This window comes from Herpailurus yagouaroundi, unplaced genomic scaffold (assembly GCF_014898765.1).
Source record: "Herpailurus yagouaroundi ecotype Mexico unplaced genomic scaffold, PumYag 181, whole genome shotgun sequence".
Classification (NCBI taxonomy): domain Eukaryota; kingdom Metazoa; phylum Chordata; class Mammalia; order Carnivora; family Felidae; genus Herpailurus; species Herpailurus yagouaroundi.
This window is the reverse complement of record NW_024412412.1, coordinates 1,253,135-1,267,950: the sequence shown is the minus strand read 5'-3', so window position 1 is coordinate 1,267,950 and position 14,816 is coordinate 1,253,135. Positions and strand designations below refer to the sequence as shown.

Below are 14,816 nucleotides of genomic sequence, written 5' to 3'. Positions count from 1 at the left end.
GATTCAATTTATATTTACCATAAGTAGCAATATATTTGGACTAATTTTGCCATCTTTTTTCATACCATTTGCCATAGTTTCTTACTTTCCATTTTCTTGCTTTCTACCAGACTGAGGTTTTCGCTACTGGTTTGGGAGTTAAATAATCCATTTCTGTTCTTTTAGTGGTTACCCATAAGATGCAGACCTGACCTATCACAGCCAAAAACACACATCATTATCTACGCTCTTCCTGGAAAACACACAGACTTTAGATGTTCAGGGTCAGTCCACCCTCCAGCTGACAGTTACCACAGCCTGGGGCTTTGGTCCCACCCTGCAAATGAAACAACACTATTACTGCTATCTTGGTCAATACTCCTTTCGATTCATTCACAAAGTTATTATTTGCTCACGGTCGTGTCTGCTTCTCATTAGGTTCGGTAACTTTTTCCTTGAAATGCAACGTGACCGTTTTTAGAGTCTGAGTGGTAAATCTCCCCAATCTTTATCTAATTAATACTGCCTTTGCTTCCCTCTTTTTAAACACCTGTGTTTTGGTATGAGTGGACTGATTTGTGCCCAGCAGTTGTTAAGTGTATGTGCCTAGGTATGGATTCAGGCTTAACCCTGCTTTGAACTTGTATTTCTACAATCTGAGAACTTAGATCCTTCCTGAATTCTAGAAAAGTATTGGTACTTCCTTCTTCTACCTTCTCATTCGTATCATTTATCAAATATGTGCTAGTACTTAGCCTCCATATTTCTTACCTTTCCACTTATACACTCCACATCTTTAATTCCCTCTGCTTTACATGTATCAACTATCCTATTTACAGTTGTAACACAGGGGCGCCTGGGTGACTCGGTCGGTTAAGCATCCAACTTTGGCTCAAGTCATGACCTTTCTGAGATTGAGCCCCACATCGGGCTCTGTGCTGACAGCTCAGAGCCTGGAGCCGGCTTCCGACTCTGCGTCTCCCTCTCTCTCTGCCCCTCCCCTGCTCATGCTCTGTCTCTGTGTCTCAAAAATGAATAAATGTTAAAAAAAAATAAAATAAGGTTGTAATACAGCCACACACATCTATGTGCTCAAATATTCTACCCCATGGTATCAATGAGGCACTGTAAGACATAATAAAATCCGTAGGAGTTGTGTATCTAGGGTCTGTGCGCACAGTGACTAGTCATTTTTTACACCCAGCGGGAAAGACTGATAAACTGAACCTTCTAAAACTCAATTTCAGACAACTCAAACCTGGTTCAGAGTCTGAATTTTCTCTTGGCACGTCGTCATAAATGGCTTCTTCTGGATCTGGAATAAAAAGAAGAAAACTTTCAAAAGCGACCAACACCAAGTACAATGTCCACCGTTCAGGGCCACGGTCTCCCACGACGCTATAATGATGCAGAAAGCTAGTTCCAAAGGGCAGACACATGCACCTTCCCAAAGCAGAAGTTTTCTGGGGACTGAAGGATGACACTCTACGTGAGCCAGGTGTGAATGGGGAATTTTATGGTTTCTAGGCCAATTTAGTCCATTATTTTGTGTTCACCTGCACGTCTCTATGTGGCTCTTTATAAATATTTTTCAGCTTACGAAGTTAACGTGTTCCAATGTACAAACAATACAGAGGTGCCATACACGGTTTCAGAAACAACGGGACAGCCCAAGAGGTGCTATGTTAACAGGAAACCTAAAATAAGTCGATCATCTATGATATCTTGAACTACTGGATATGAAAACTGGGCACACGCAAGGATGAGAATGTTCACCTGTTAGGATAAAGTCTCTCCGACTACACTATGTGGAACGTTCGTGTCCTCTGAGACTGTAACACGTTTTCTTAAGAAAAGGTCGGGATCCTTCCAGGCCAGACTACTGAGTGAATACGGTATGAAAAGGTCGTGTAGGAGAGCAGCAGTGAAGCTAGAAATGCATTTCGGTATTTGTAAGTTTGGGCCTTCGTGGAAATCAACCACGTTATGAGGTCTTACTTACACACTGAAAACCGTGAAGGTCACCGCGACTAAGCCACAACAAGATGAGGTAAGTACTCCCAACTCTGCCTCTGCTCTCAAGCCAGTTACATTCTGGGGAGGGGGAAGGGGGAGGCAGCAAACTTGGGAAAGCCCCTCATTCTCCTCCTGCCGTCAGGCCCCCGTGTGACAGACACCCCCTTCCTTGTAATAAGATTAACTGCAACTGTGACATGCATTTCCACTCCCGACAATGTGTGGGATGCTCGACTACGCACCCGTGAAAACCACAGCCGTGAAGCCCACGAGTCCGCTTACGTGCAGATCTGGTTGTGACACCTGCACGAACCTGTTTGTGATACTTTGTTGTAAGAATGCGGTACGTGACACATACACACAATATCATCGACGGTGTATGTGATTGGTAAAGCTTCCAGTCACCAGCAGGCACCGGTAGGAGTCAAAAGTTATACCCAGATTTTTTACTGTGGGGGGTGTCAGCACCCCTAACCTGTGTGTTATCCTAATTAACTGCCACTTGTGCAATAAAACAAGTAACGGGAGAAAGTCACACAAATTTTACTCTGGAAATAAAATTGCTAGCGAGCAGGAGGAAAATAATTTCATCCCTTAATGATCCCCATTTAGCGGCCCCCTAGCAGAATCCTCTACTTATGCTAGGTTCTTTGTTTGACAATGTCATAATTAAAACCAGAACACGACACATTCCAGGAGATAACTGAACAATCAGGAGACAGTTAAGATGGTTCTTCCTTGTAAGTCCATCATAGAAAATTACACAGAAATTAGTGAGCCAGTAGATCATAAAGGGATAATTGGAAAAGCCATCTTTACTTTTTTTAAAAACTCATAAGTCAAATCTAGTTAAAAATAGCTCAGCTTTCCAAGCCACATGTGGAACAGAAGGTCTGGTATGCCATCTGGACAGTGGGCTAGCTTAACCAGCCATCCACCCCCTTTCCAAAATGGTAGCCTGTAAAAGCATCTCCGTGAGAATCACAAGAAAATGCCTGGTAACGTCTCCGTGGTAACTTGCTGAGTGTGGGCCCGTGTAAGAGCATCAGTTCCCCGAACACGGGACCATCGTGACAGGACCCAAGGACTGTACTGGGAAGAAGCAATCAGGAGAGAACCCGTGTGGGACGGGGGGAGCAGAGATGTTCTGACTGGAAACAACATAAGGGCTTCAGAGAGCCTGGGGACAGCAGCGACAGGCAGCTCTGGTTGGTCCTTCAGGGAAACGAATGCAGTTCTGAAGGGACGTGGGAATAATCAGCGGAACCCGGCAAACACACATCGAGCCCTGGGGCGGCGTCCACGCGGGGCCTGGCGAGGAGGAGGGCACGGCCCCGCCGGCTTCCCGGAGGTCAGTGTACTTACTCTCCATCCACGCGGTGTTGGCCGGGTCCGCCGCCCACCGGGCGAGGGCACTGTCCTCCTTAGGCGCTCGCTCGTCACTGGGAGAAAACAAACCAGGAGACCACTAGGGTGAGCGTGCTTCCGGTCAGGACGCTGCCGAATGTCCCCAAAGGGTTTGTGAGCTCCAACGTGTGCACGCTGTCCCCAGATGTTACTCCGGGCGTCCTGTGCTGAGAACGTCTTCTGAGTTGCTGCCCATGCATTTTACATATGACCCCGCCACTCACACCCACAACGCGGACGTGTATGGAAGGACCCATGCCTGCGGTCCCACCACACCTTCCCACTTGGCTTTTTCGGGGCCCCTTTTACAATAAACACTTAGACTTAAGCCCTTGAAAAGTCAGTGACCTCTGCCCTAACCATCTCATTAGGAACCAGTGCCTGACCTCGCTCTGTATCTACGGGGACAAGGGACGCCCTCCCCCGGCCCCCTGCACACACCCCATTTCTGGGATACACCTGGGGCCTTCCCTTCCCTTGTGCGTGGGGGCAGGTGTACTGAGGCCGTGCCTTCGATCCAAACGCCCCGGGGGCTTCACCCCCCAGTGGTCTCTGGGACGCTGAGGGGGCCACTGGCTGACACAGGCGGGGGCTTCCGCCCCCTCACCCAGCAGGTCAGAATCTACATGTGCTCGTTTTATCGGACCAGCCGCGGCTTCTCAACACAGACGCCAGGTTCAAGCTTTCGTTCCCAGCGGTTTGTACGTGCTTCCGAACGCCCGCCACGTGCCCGGCACAGGTGCTCGCACAACAGAAACAGGAGAAACGAGGTCTCTGCTCCAGGGGGCCTGAAGCATCTTCCAGTTGTTCACCAGAACTTCTTGCGGGCCTGTTGTGTGCCACACACGGTACCGGCTGCAGAGACACGCCCGAGTGACAGACGGGCCTTCTCGCCTCCGGGAAGGGACCTCACGCGGCCAGAAATAAAAAGTGCTCACGACTCAACTGGTGCTGTGCTCTAGTGCAGTGGTCCCGGGGGCCAAGTCACAGGTCACACACAAGGATAGGAATGCTGTCCCGCGGGCTACGGCAAGCCTCTGGAATGCTTTATTCAGAAGAACGACAAGGTCGGCTTCATTCAACACAGCTGGGACAAGACCAACCTCAAGGGCCCGTGGTCTAGGGGAGCTCTGCAAGGAAGAGCCGAGCGCGGTGTGGAGCACTTCACGGGAAGGGAAAGAGGCTGGAACTAGGGTGAGTGCTCAGAGACAACCATGGGCAGCTCGGAAAAACACACACGTGCAAAGGAGAATCATTCATACGGAGTTAATGCCGCACTTCACGGTAAGTGACAGATATGGCGGGGGTCACTGCAGCGTGGTCTCTTCTATCATCATTTTTGTTAGTTTTCTGAAAGTTCTAATGGTTGAATACAAGATTTAAAGGCCAGGGAAGATGGTAAAGGTCTTAAAAATGTCCAGGTCACAGACACTTCAGCTACGCAAGCATGTGCGACACAATACGCTACATTGTGGATGCGTGTAAGAAAAGAAGCTGAGTCCGTCCCCACACTTAGTTGAGGAACAGGTCACATAAAAAAAAAAAAAGTATTCTCACACTTTTCAAGTCTAAAATTACATCAAAATGAAGTTAAGCAAAAAAACAGAAAATCTAAAGCAAAAATGGATGATATTTAAACTGCTCCCGAGTGTTTCCGTAGGTTTAAAAAAGGTCGCTTTCTGTAGATTTAAAAAAGGTCGCTTTCTGTAGATTTAAAAAAGGTCGCGCTTTGGAAGAGAATCTGAGCTTGCCCTCTCACAACACTTCACGTTCTTTTTGTTCTAAGAAACGATCCTTTCAGCAGACGTGTTTTCCACCGTACATTTCAGATCACCGGCGATAGTGTGCCACCTGCTTGTGTCTCGTCTCACACACACTGTGATTCTACTGCGGGGTCTTGGTGGACCTGCTCTGCCACATGTAATGTAAACCAGGTGGAAAGAGCTTGCACATCCCTTTCTGCAAAGACACCAGTCTTTTAGGGACGCGTATGTCTTTCTGCGTTCAGAGGCCAGCCTACCACCCCAAAGAAAAAGCCAGGTGAGCGTGAGAACAGCAGGCCAAGGACCCGACACCCGAGTCAGGAGTCCGTTCTCGCTCTCCATCTCCTCTGCTGGTGCCTGCGCGGGCGAAAGGAAACACCGCAAGCTGCCATATGGGAGGGAGGGAAGTCCTCGCTGGTGTGCTGAGACCGGTTTACTTCCTCTCGGTCTCTGATACCGATCGCAGGCGAGGCACTCGGTAAAGGCTGGGCGAACTGAGACATAACAACTAAAAGTGGGTAAACAAACAGAGCCAGCACGCACCAAACACAGGACCAGGCAAGGTGGTAGATACTCTAACGCTGGGTAAAGCCTGATCCCACAAAATGGCCTTTAACTCATAAAAGGTCACAGAAGGCAAAGACGGAGATCATATATTGAATAAAGGTCCAACAGAACAAGAAGATATAACCATTACAAACATACAACTAACGAAAAAGCCCCAAAATAGATGAAGTGAAAATACATGGTACTGAACACAGAAATGGACCATCTCACAGTGACAGCTGGACACGCCAATGTAGCACTGTCAACAGCAGAACCACCAGGCAGAAGACGCTAAGAGCGCCACAAATCAACTAGACCTAAGAGACATGGCAGAACGTGCCACCCACCCACCCTCACGAGTCAAACTACAAAACTCTTAGAAGAAAACAGTGAGAGAGCTTCATGACACTGGATGTGCCAACCACTGACTGGACAGGACACCGAAAGCACAGGCAATATAAAAGAAACAAAACACATAAACTGGATTTCATCAAAATTAAAAACTTTTGTGCAAAGGACACCATCGAGAGAGTGAAAGGACAACCCACAGCATGGGAAGAAATGTTCACAAATCACGCATCTGATGAGAGATTAATATTCAGACTATATAAAGAACACCTACAACTCAACAACAACAAATAAACCCAACTCAAACATGGGGAAGGAACGTGAATGACATTTCTCCGAAGAAGACATACAAATGGGCGATGGGACGTGATGAGGTGCTCAGCATCATTAGTCATCAAGGAAATGCAAATCAAAACCACCGGGAGGTACCATTTCACACTCCCTAGAATGACTACGATCTTTAAAAACTGGAAAATAAATTTGGTGACCGTATTGGAAGCAGTTCATTGCAGGTGGGAATGTGAAATGGCGCTGTCTCTGTGGTAAAGAGACTGTGGGTCCTCAAAAAGGGAAATATAGACTCACCATAAGATCCAGTGCTCCGCTCACAGGTACGGAGCCAAAGGGATAGGGAGCAAGGACTTAGATGCTCATACACCTGTGTTCCCAGCAGCGCGATTCACGACAGCGAAGAGGTGGAAACAAAGCAAGTGTCCTTCGAGTGGTGAGTGAGTGAAAAGGTCGTATGTGCTTACAAAGGAATATTATGCAGGCTTGAAAAGGAAGGAGATCCGGACGCATCCTACAACACGGGAGAACCTCGCAAACATGATGCAGAGTGAAACAAGCCAGACACAGAAGGACACGAGTTACCTAGATCGGGCCAATCCACGGAGACAGAACGCAGAGTTGAGGTTGTTGGGGGCTGGGGGAGGGGGGCGGTAGATTACCACAGGAGGGTTAGAGCTCCTATCTCAGATGATGAAATATTCTGAAAGGGGAGAGTGGTGACACAGTATATGCACGCGATGCCACTACATGTTACACTGAAAAGGGTTCAAATGGTAAGTTTTATGTTGTATATATTTTAACACAGTTTTAATATGGACAACGCAGGGTACCAAAAGCCACAGGACAGTCCACCTCGAACAGGTGTGGATAATGCGTCAGTATGGCTGCACGGCCGCCAAGCAACAAGCATGACGGCGTGCTAAGCCTTGGTCAAACCTGCTCTCCCCCTTCACAGGATTCTCAGTCCAGCAGCAGAAAGGGACAGGGGAAGTCACAGTGAGGGTGCACTGTTTTAATCAGTTTTAAAGCCGGTGTGCCCACACAGCTCTGGATGGACAAGAGGGAACTTTATAAAACGAGACACTAAGGCAGGGTTTTGAAATGCATGCAGGAGTTTGCCTGGAGGACGGGATTTTCCTGGGCATCTCAAGGAGGAGAAATAGTGTTTTTGAAGGCAAGTGGCATGAAAGAAAGGTCTACAATCAAATCAGTTTGAAGTACTCTCGCTAAAAGCTGGGTCAGACACACTGAAAAATCCCCTCCGGCCCCACAGGGTTCTGAGACCCTTCCCAAGGCTGAAGTACACACAGAATCTCCAGGGTGGAGGCCGAGGAGGGCCACCTCTCCGGGGCCTATCTGCATGTGCGTTTGTACGGTCTGTCCTTCTACACAGACAGTATGAACCTCTAGCCGAGTCCTCGTACTCTGACACCCATCCTGGGAGCCCCTGGGCGAGAGAGCAGACGGATGCAGGACTGGGAGCAGAGGGTCTGGGACGGGGAGCAGGCGTGCTCGGTCACCACCTCACAGCACTGAGGGCAGGCAGGACAGGTGTCCCACACTCCACATTACAGGGAACGGTCATGGACCCAGGGCACGTGTGTAAAATGAAAAAATTTACCTGTTTGCTGGATCCTCAGAACTTAAAGAATTAAATGGGCTGTCTTCTGCTACTTCCTGTGTCTCTGTGAGGAAAGAAAAAAAAATCATATGGCTTCATGCTTAGGGTAAAATTGTAGGAAACGGATTTTTACATTTACAATGGTTCCCTATTTTCCATTCTTATGAATGATAGGTTTATCTTAGCATAAAAATGATTAACTGATAGATTTAAGGTTTTTTAGGTTAGATTCAAAATAAGATGTTTTCAAAACAGGATTACAGTAAAAAGTGATATCCAAAGGCTCCTGAAACAGCTGGAATTAAACCCAAAGAAAGCAGGCTACAGTAAGAAACAAATTTTCTCCTGTGTCTTCACTTTTCATGAGAATTTACAATTGTGATTTTTTGGAAAGTATGTCTAAATGGGAGCCTCCAAAGATTCTCAAGGGAGAGTTACGTCCATGATATCTGGCAACCAAGTTCTTATATACTCACACGCACGTGCACACACGCACACACGCACGCACACACACAGTCTGTCACACATGTCCAGCTGACTGATGTTCTCCCACCTCTGGGTTTGATTTACCAAGGGGTGACGAGCTCAGGCTTAGCCACGTGCTCAACCAACAACTGGTTAATTGCTACACTGGGAAACTGTCCATAAACACCGTTTTAGAAGGAATTTACTGTGTGCTAGGCAAACGTTCGTGACCACTTTCAAAGTGCTCAGCAGTTAACTCAAGGTCCAGGAAGGCTGGGCTTAATGCAATAAGCTTGGAGATCTCACTCATAAAACTGGTCCCCTGATCCCGCTAAACAGTAACAAATACCCCTTACCCGGGGGTGGGATTTGCCTGGCGGTGCACCAGGAATTGTAGAGGCATGAACTCAACAAGTTCTCGAGGCCATGGAAAACCTCGCTGTCTGCCAAGGAGCACATGCCAGGTCAGAGGCAGGGCCACGATCTGAACTCAGACCTGCCCGTTCCAAAGACTTCCCACCACACCACACTCCCCCCAAAAATGGCCCACATGACTTCCTAAAAGACAAAGATACTCGACAAAGTCAACGAAGAAAGGATGTGGACTGGCAGCGAGCACACTTCACACAGTGACTACCTTCCCTGCGGCTGTGTCAGGGGCCCCTCTCACCACCCCTGAATGCACACCGCGCGTGCCTCAATGCACCCCCCCAACACCTTCCTTCCCGGCGCTCCCCCTTCTGAGAAAGCAGATGCACCCGGAGGTGATGTCTGCTAAAACGAGAACTCTGATGACGGTATGGTGAGCACGCTCGAGAGGAAGTTCTCCCGCTGGCCACACACACTGCTCATCTCTCACTGTTCTGGAAGGATCTGGAAGCCCGTGCCACGAGGCGGAGCACCATGAGTCTCTGGCCACTGGAGGACCACTAATGAATGAAAGTGGAGGCTCAGTGTTGGTTCTGGGCAGTGGGGAAGATGACGGGTTCCAGCTGTCCCCGACTCTGAGGCTCGTGTCCCAGGGGAGCCTCTATGCGAGTGAGGGAGCCTCAGCGAGGACGTGCATGCTGACCGAGCCCACAGAGCCAGGCCGCCCTGTGTCCACGAGGGAACCACACGGTGCAAATGGTTAGGTAGCCAGCCAGGGCACCACAGGACGTATGTGCACATGCGTGTGCTCATGCAAGAGTGGGGGAGGGGCAGAGAGAGAGAATCCCAGACAGGCTCTGCACTGTCAGCACCGAGCCTGACGTGGGGCTCGACCTCACAAGCTTCGAGAGCATGACCTAAGCCGACATCGAGAGTCGGATGCTCAACCGACTGAGCCCCCCGGGCGCCCCCCCTTCTCCTCTCAATTCCATAATCTACTTCCTTATTTTCACATTGTTCTTACTTGTCAGAGGCCACAAAACACAAATAGCACTGTTGACCACGGTTAATTTCCAAGATTCCAACCAATTACAAGAAAACATGTGAAAAACCTCAACCCTAAAAACCTGTGGTTTCCAAACAAATTCAAGAGCTTCTTTAACGAAGACTTTTTTTTTTTCCCCTCAATGGTCACAACTGGGAAGGAGAGAACGTGTTTACTGAAATCTCGCACAAGCTCTGATTCCGTGTCCGAGCGGCCTCGCGTCCCTGAGAGCCTCTACACCTAGGACAGCGCCCGTGCTGCGTCCTCGGATAGGGAGCACACGCAGATCTCAGCAAGAGAACAAACACTTGGCTGGGCTGCCTCACTGGCCACACTCGGAACGGAACAGGCCGCCCTCTGCTCAGGGAGGGCCGCACTCGAACGTCCCGCTGCCCTCATGCACGCGGACCCACAGGCACCTGCCGGGGGAAGGTGACCCGGGTCGGCTCCAGCGGCTCTACCGGAACACGGAGGACTGTGGGACTCACGGACGACAGGCGGTCACGGCCCACAGTGCGCAGTGAGGAGGAGGACACTACCTTCCTCTTCCAGGGATGCGGCGCGGATGACGACGGGGCTGGAGTAGGCCGGCACGAGCAGCGGGAGGTTGCAGGGCACAGCGTAGCCGCAGGGCACGGGCACCGAGTACCCGCTGGGCACCGGCGGGCTGGCGCTCTCCTCCTCGGCATCCGGGTCGGCGGGCGGGGGCTGCTCCTCCTGGAAGGGCGTGATGTCGATGACGGAGTAGGGGTTCACCCGTGTCGGGACCTCAAGCGTCGGGCCTTCCACCGGGGCCTCGGCGTCCATTCCCCTCCCGATTTCACCTCCTGGAGGCAAACACACAGTGTGGAGGAGGTGAGGACAAGTGGAGCCACGCCCCCCCCCCCAAAGGGCACGCAACACCAGGGCACCCAGGAGACGCCCAGATCTGGGAGTACAGGGCGGAGCATTGCTGGGGTCAGCGTGGGACACCCCGGGGCCTGGCTGCTCCCGGGGCGGCTTCTCTGCTGACAGGCATCAGGTAGAAGCTGCCGGACCAGGGGAGCCACTGACTGTGCGGGGAGCCCTCGCTGTGGACAAGAAACCAGCCCTTGTGGTCGAGACAAAAGCAGCCACCTCCAGGACCCAACACGGACTCCATGCATCTCAAAGAGCATTAGTTTCAGAAACGTTTCCCACCACGCAGCGACACGGTGCTGAGATGTGGCCGATACCCACCCCCTCCGAGAGGCCGCCAGGGGCCGCCGAGCAGCCTGACGCCCGTGGGAAATGCCAGGGACCAAAGGAGCGCGGCCAAACTCCAATGAGCCATCACAGCTCACGTCCCGCTCCAGGACACTGACTTCCCCCCACGTCACTCACCCGCGGTCGGGACGAGCTGGCTGCTGGGCCACGGGCGCTGGGGGCGGCCCGGGGACTCACCTGAGCCAGACGCGGCATCCGCGCCGCCCCCACCGGCCGGGGCGCCCGCGGCTGGCCGATCCGCTTCTGGAATCTCGTCTCCGCTGTCGAAATCGAACTGCTCCCCCTCGTCCTCTTCGTTGTTGTTCTTGTCGTATTTCACCTCGTTTTCTAACGGTGAAAAGAACACAGACTCAGCCGCCGCAGGAGCAGAGACGCGCTAGCATTCAGTGCCAGGGACTGCGCAGGTGGCGGAAGCGACGGGCAGAGGATGAGGGAAAGGAAGCGCCAGGAAACGAGGGAGGCCACAGACTTCAACACTAGTGGATTCCGCTCAAGCCCCACGGGGCCCCAGGCCCCTTCGGTTCTGTCCACGCCAATCACCCACAACGTACATGCCACCCAAGGAAGGGGACCTCGCAACCCCTGCCCAGGCCAGGCCCACCCTGCGGTCCCCGTCCTGCACGCGTCCCCGCGTGTGGATGTGTACGGGGCAGGATGGAGGCCACTCAGACCCACAGATGCCGTCCACCATCCCGTGAGAGGCCACAGCACCCTGGTGACCACGCCCAGGCGAGGGGGCTGGGGCAGGGGACAGCCCAGTGGGGAGGGAGCTTCTGCTGCTCCACGGCACCCCAACACCGGGGCCGGAAGTCAGAACACAGAAAACTCCCAAACCTGACGGCCTTCTCCATTGGTGCACAACTCACTCCTCTGTACCCAGACGGTCTGCGGGCATCTGGTGCTCACACAGATCACGGGAAGTTGGTCATGGGGACCCGTCTCCCAGGACGAGGACCCTGCACACCCACACGGGGACCCTCTCCCAGGATGGGGACCCTGCACCCTTGGGGTGTCCAGGGCGGTTTTCTTGCGAAGGAACGAGTAGGTGGGCACTGTGGAGAGGGAGAAATGACCCCCAAGATGGAACCCACACCGCTCACTCTGCAAGCAAACCGGGGTGCTGCAGGGTGGGCCAGGGCATCAGGCGTCCCCACGGAGAGAGAGCTCCGGTCCCACTGGGCTGCAGAGGGATCTGCTGAGAGAGGCGCCCAGGGCCCGGAGCGGGTTCCCTCCTCCCTTCCAGAGGGTTCCACCCAGCGGTCACACAGGCCTGAGTGTGGGAATGTGGGATCTGAACCAGTCATCTTAGAGCCAAAGACGCGTGAACACGGGCTGGGAAGCCGGCCACGGGGCGGTGGGGTGACAGAGCCAGCACCCCTGAGCCAGAGCCAGGTGGGTTCTGGGGATGGTGGGGACGGGGGGTGCAGAGAGGCTGGGGAGGAGTCACCTCCCCTGGGTCGGGGTGGGGGTGGGTGGGGCCGGGCCCCGGCCGGCCCCAGCAGGAGGGGGGGCGGGGAGAGGGCCTCGTCCCCTCCAGTTCCACTCCCAGCGCCTCTCGCTCCTGGTGCAGGGCCCCGGTCAGCATCGCCCCAGCAGACGCAGATGCTGTGCAGGGGGCGACGTGTGCTCTCCAGGAAGGAAATGTTCCACAGCCACCTGGCAGCTGGGGGGCGGGGCCGGGGTGGGGGGGCGTGGAGCCGGGGGAGGGGGGAGGGGGGGCGGGGGGGTAGGAGGTGAGACTCAGGCTTTCAGAGGTGGCCTGGTTTCTAGGGAGAGAAGGTGACAGAGCTGGGGCTACCTGAGCCAGTCTAGGACGGTCTTTCCAGCTGTCGCCTTGTGGGTCCAGATGAACCTTCGATGGTCCAGAAACAACGGTCTTAAATACCAGGTGCTCATTTTTCCCTTCGGTCTTTGGAACCGGCAACACGTCCTAACAGGTGTTTTGAAGGAAACACCTTACCACAGAGGTCAGGTGGACAGGCTCTGTCGGGGCAGGAGGGAGGGGCCCCTCAGCGAGGACCTAGGGGGAACGAGACTGCCGGGTCCACAAGCAGCATTCTAGGGCAGTTTCTCCCCAGTTGACACGTGCTAAAAGCATGATGGGGCAAATACCGAAATGGAATCCAGAAAAGGCTTCAGAAAACTGTTCTGGTGAGAGTATGCATTGGCGACTTTGTGGAAGAGAACTCGCCAACACGTACCAATGCGGGACAATTCTGTACATCCCTTGTTGCAGAAATCCTACTGCGAAACACTTATCTTAAGGAAATAATCAGAGACCGTCACGATGCTCACCTGAATGTCCTTTAGTAGGAAAGAGACTTTACATATTACCCGTTTATACAGCCAGACACTCACGAAGCCATTAAAGTTATCTGGTCGAAGCTTATTCAGAGAATTTGGAAAGAGGTCTTGACGTATTAAGTTAATAGCCTTTCTAATCGGTCTTTCCACACCCATTTAACAGAAAACAACACACACTGATGAGGGTCTGGAGAAACTGGACCGCCTTGCAGCGTTGGCAGGACCAGAAAACAGAGCGGCCGCCGTGGCAACCGTAAGGAGGCCCCTCACGAAGGAAGCACAGAACCAGAACCACCGAACGACCCCAGGATCCTGCTTCCGAGCCTCACCTGGAGGAGTTAAAGCAGGCACACAGATCCCAGCGCGCCCATACAGGTGTGCAACCACACGAGTGTGCCACTGTGTGAGCGTGCAACCATTCAAGCAGGATAATTCGCAACAGCCAAGAGACGGAAACAAGGCAAGAGTCCACGGCCAGATGAACGGCCAGATGGACTGTGGTCGACGCACACGACGGGGAGCATTCAGTCCTAGAAAGGACAAATTCTGACACCTGTCACCACACGGACAGACCCTGGGGACATTCTGCGGAGTGAAGGGAGCCGGTCACCACGGGACAGACACAGTGTGACAGCACCCACGGAAGACAGGACGGCGGGGGCCGGGGGCCGGGCAGGGGATGGGGGTCAGTATCTCGTGGGGGCAAAGCTTCAGTCTGGGAAGATGGAAAGTTCTGGAGGCGGAGGGCACTGCTGGTGGTTTTCGTGCCCCCGAGGGGCACTGAAGAATGGTAAATGTTATGTATATTTTACCACAATAAAGGGAATCATCTAGAGACTGTTGGTTTTACTAATTTCATCCCCCTCACACACAGACCCAAATATTAACCGTGGCCTCTGCAAACGACTGGTACTTTCTCCACAGTGATTCCCTGCATTCGGCAAACTCCCTACAACACATACGTTTCCTGCCTGCCGTGAGGCTGTGTTCGGGTTCAGACCACACTTCCACTTGGGCTAAACTCCAGGAGCAGGCTAATCCCCTGAGGTTCGTACCTCATAAACACAGACGCGCAGCTCACCGCCTCCACCGAGTGAGGACAGCGTCACAAGAAAAAGCAGCAGACACGGACCGGACCTGGGGGTGAACGCAGCCTGTGTCCGCGGATCAGTCACGCAACGTGCGCTCTCCCACCAAGTCGGGTCTCGGGCCCAACGACAGGGAGGTCGGCGTGTGGGTTCTCGGCGTTACCGTTAGGGAGTCGGTCAGCTTGCTCACAGGAGTAACCTGGGGAACACGTCCCAGGGCAATAAATCTCTTCAACAGAGAAAAACCAAACGCACAGGATGCTTTCCAAATGCAACTGTTCCCTTGGGGCGCCTGAGTGGCGCAGTTGGTTAAGCGTCCGACTTCAGCC

General features: G+C 52.7%; 1 protein-coding gene across 1 annotated transcript in view; it reads right to left on the bottom strand.

Annotated features, from left to right (window-relative positions):
• ARHGEF10 (Rho guanine nucleotide exchange factor 10) overlaps positions 1-14,816 on the bottom strand; it is an 88,854-nt gene that overhangs the window by 69,512 nt on the left and 4,526 nt on the right. The window contains exons 2-6 of the mRNA XM_040490414.1: positions 11,273-11,422; positions 10,390-10,677; positions 7,972-8,035; positions 3,361-3,437; positions 1,238-1,294 (exon numbers count right to left, since the gene is read on the bottom strand). Coding sequence (XP_040346348.1) covers positions 1,238-1,294; positions 3,361-3,437; positions 7,972-8,035; positions 10,390-10,677; positions 11,273-11,422 — 636 coding nt within the window. The remainder of the gene's footprint in view (positions 1-1,237; positions 1,295-3,360; positions 3,438-7,971; positions 8,036-10,389; positions 10,678-11,272; positions 11,423-14,816) is intronic.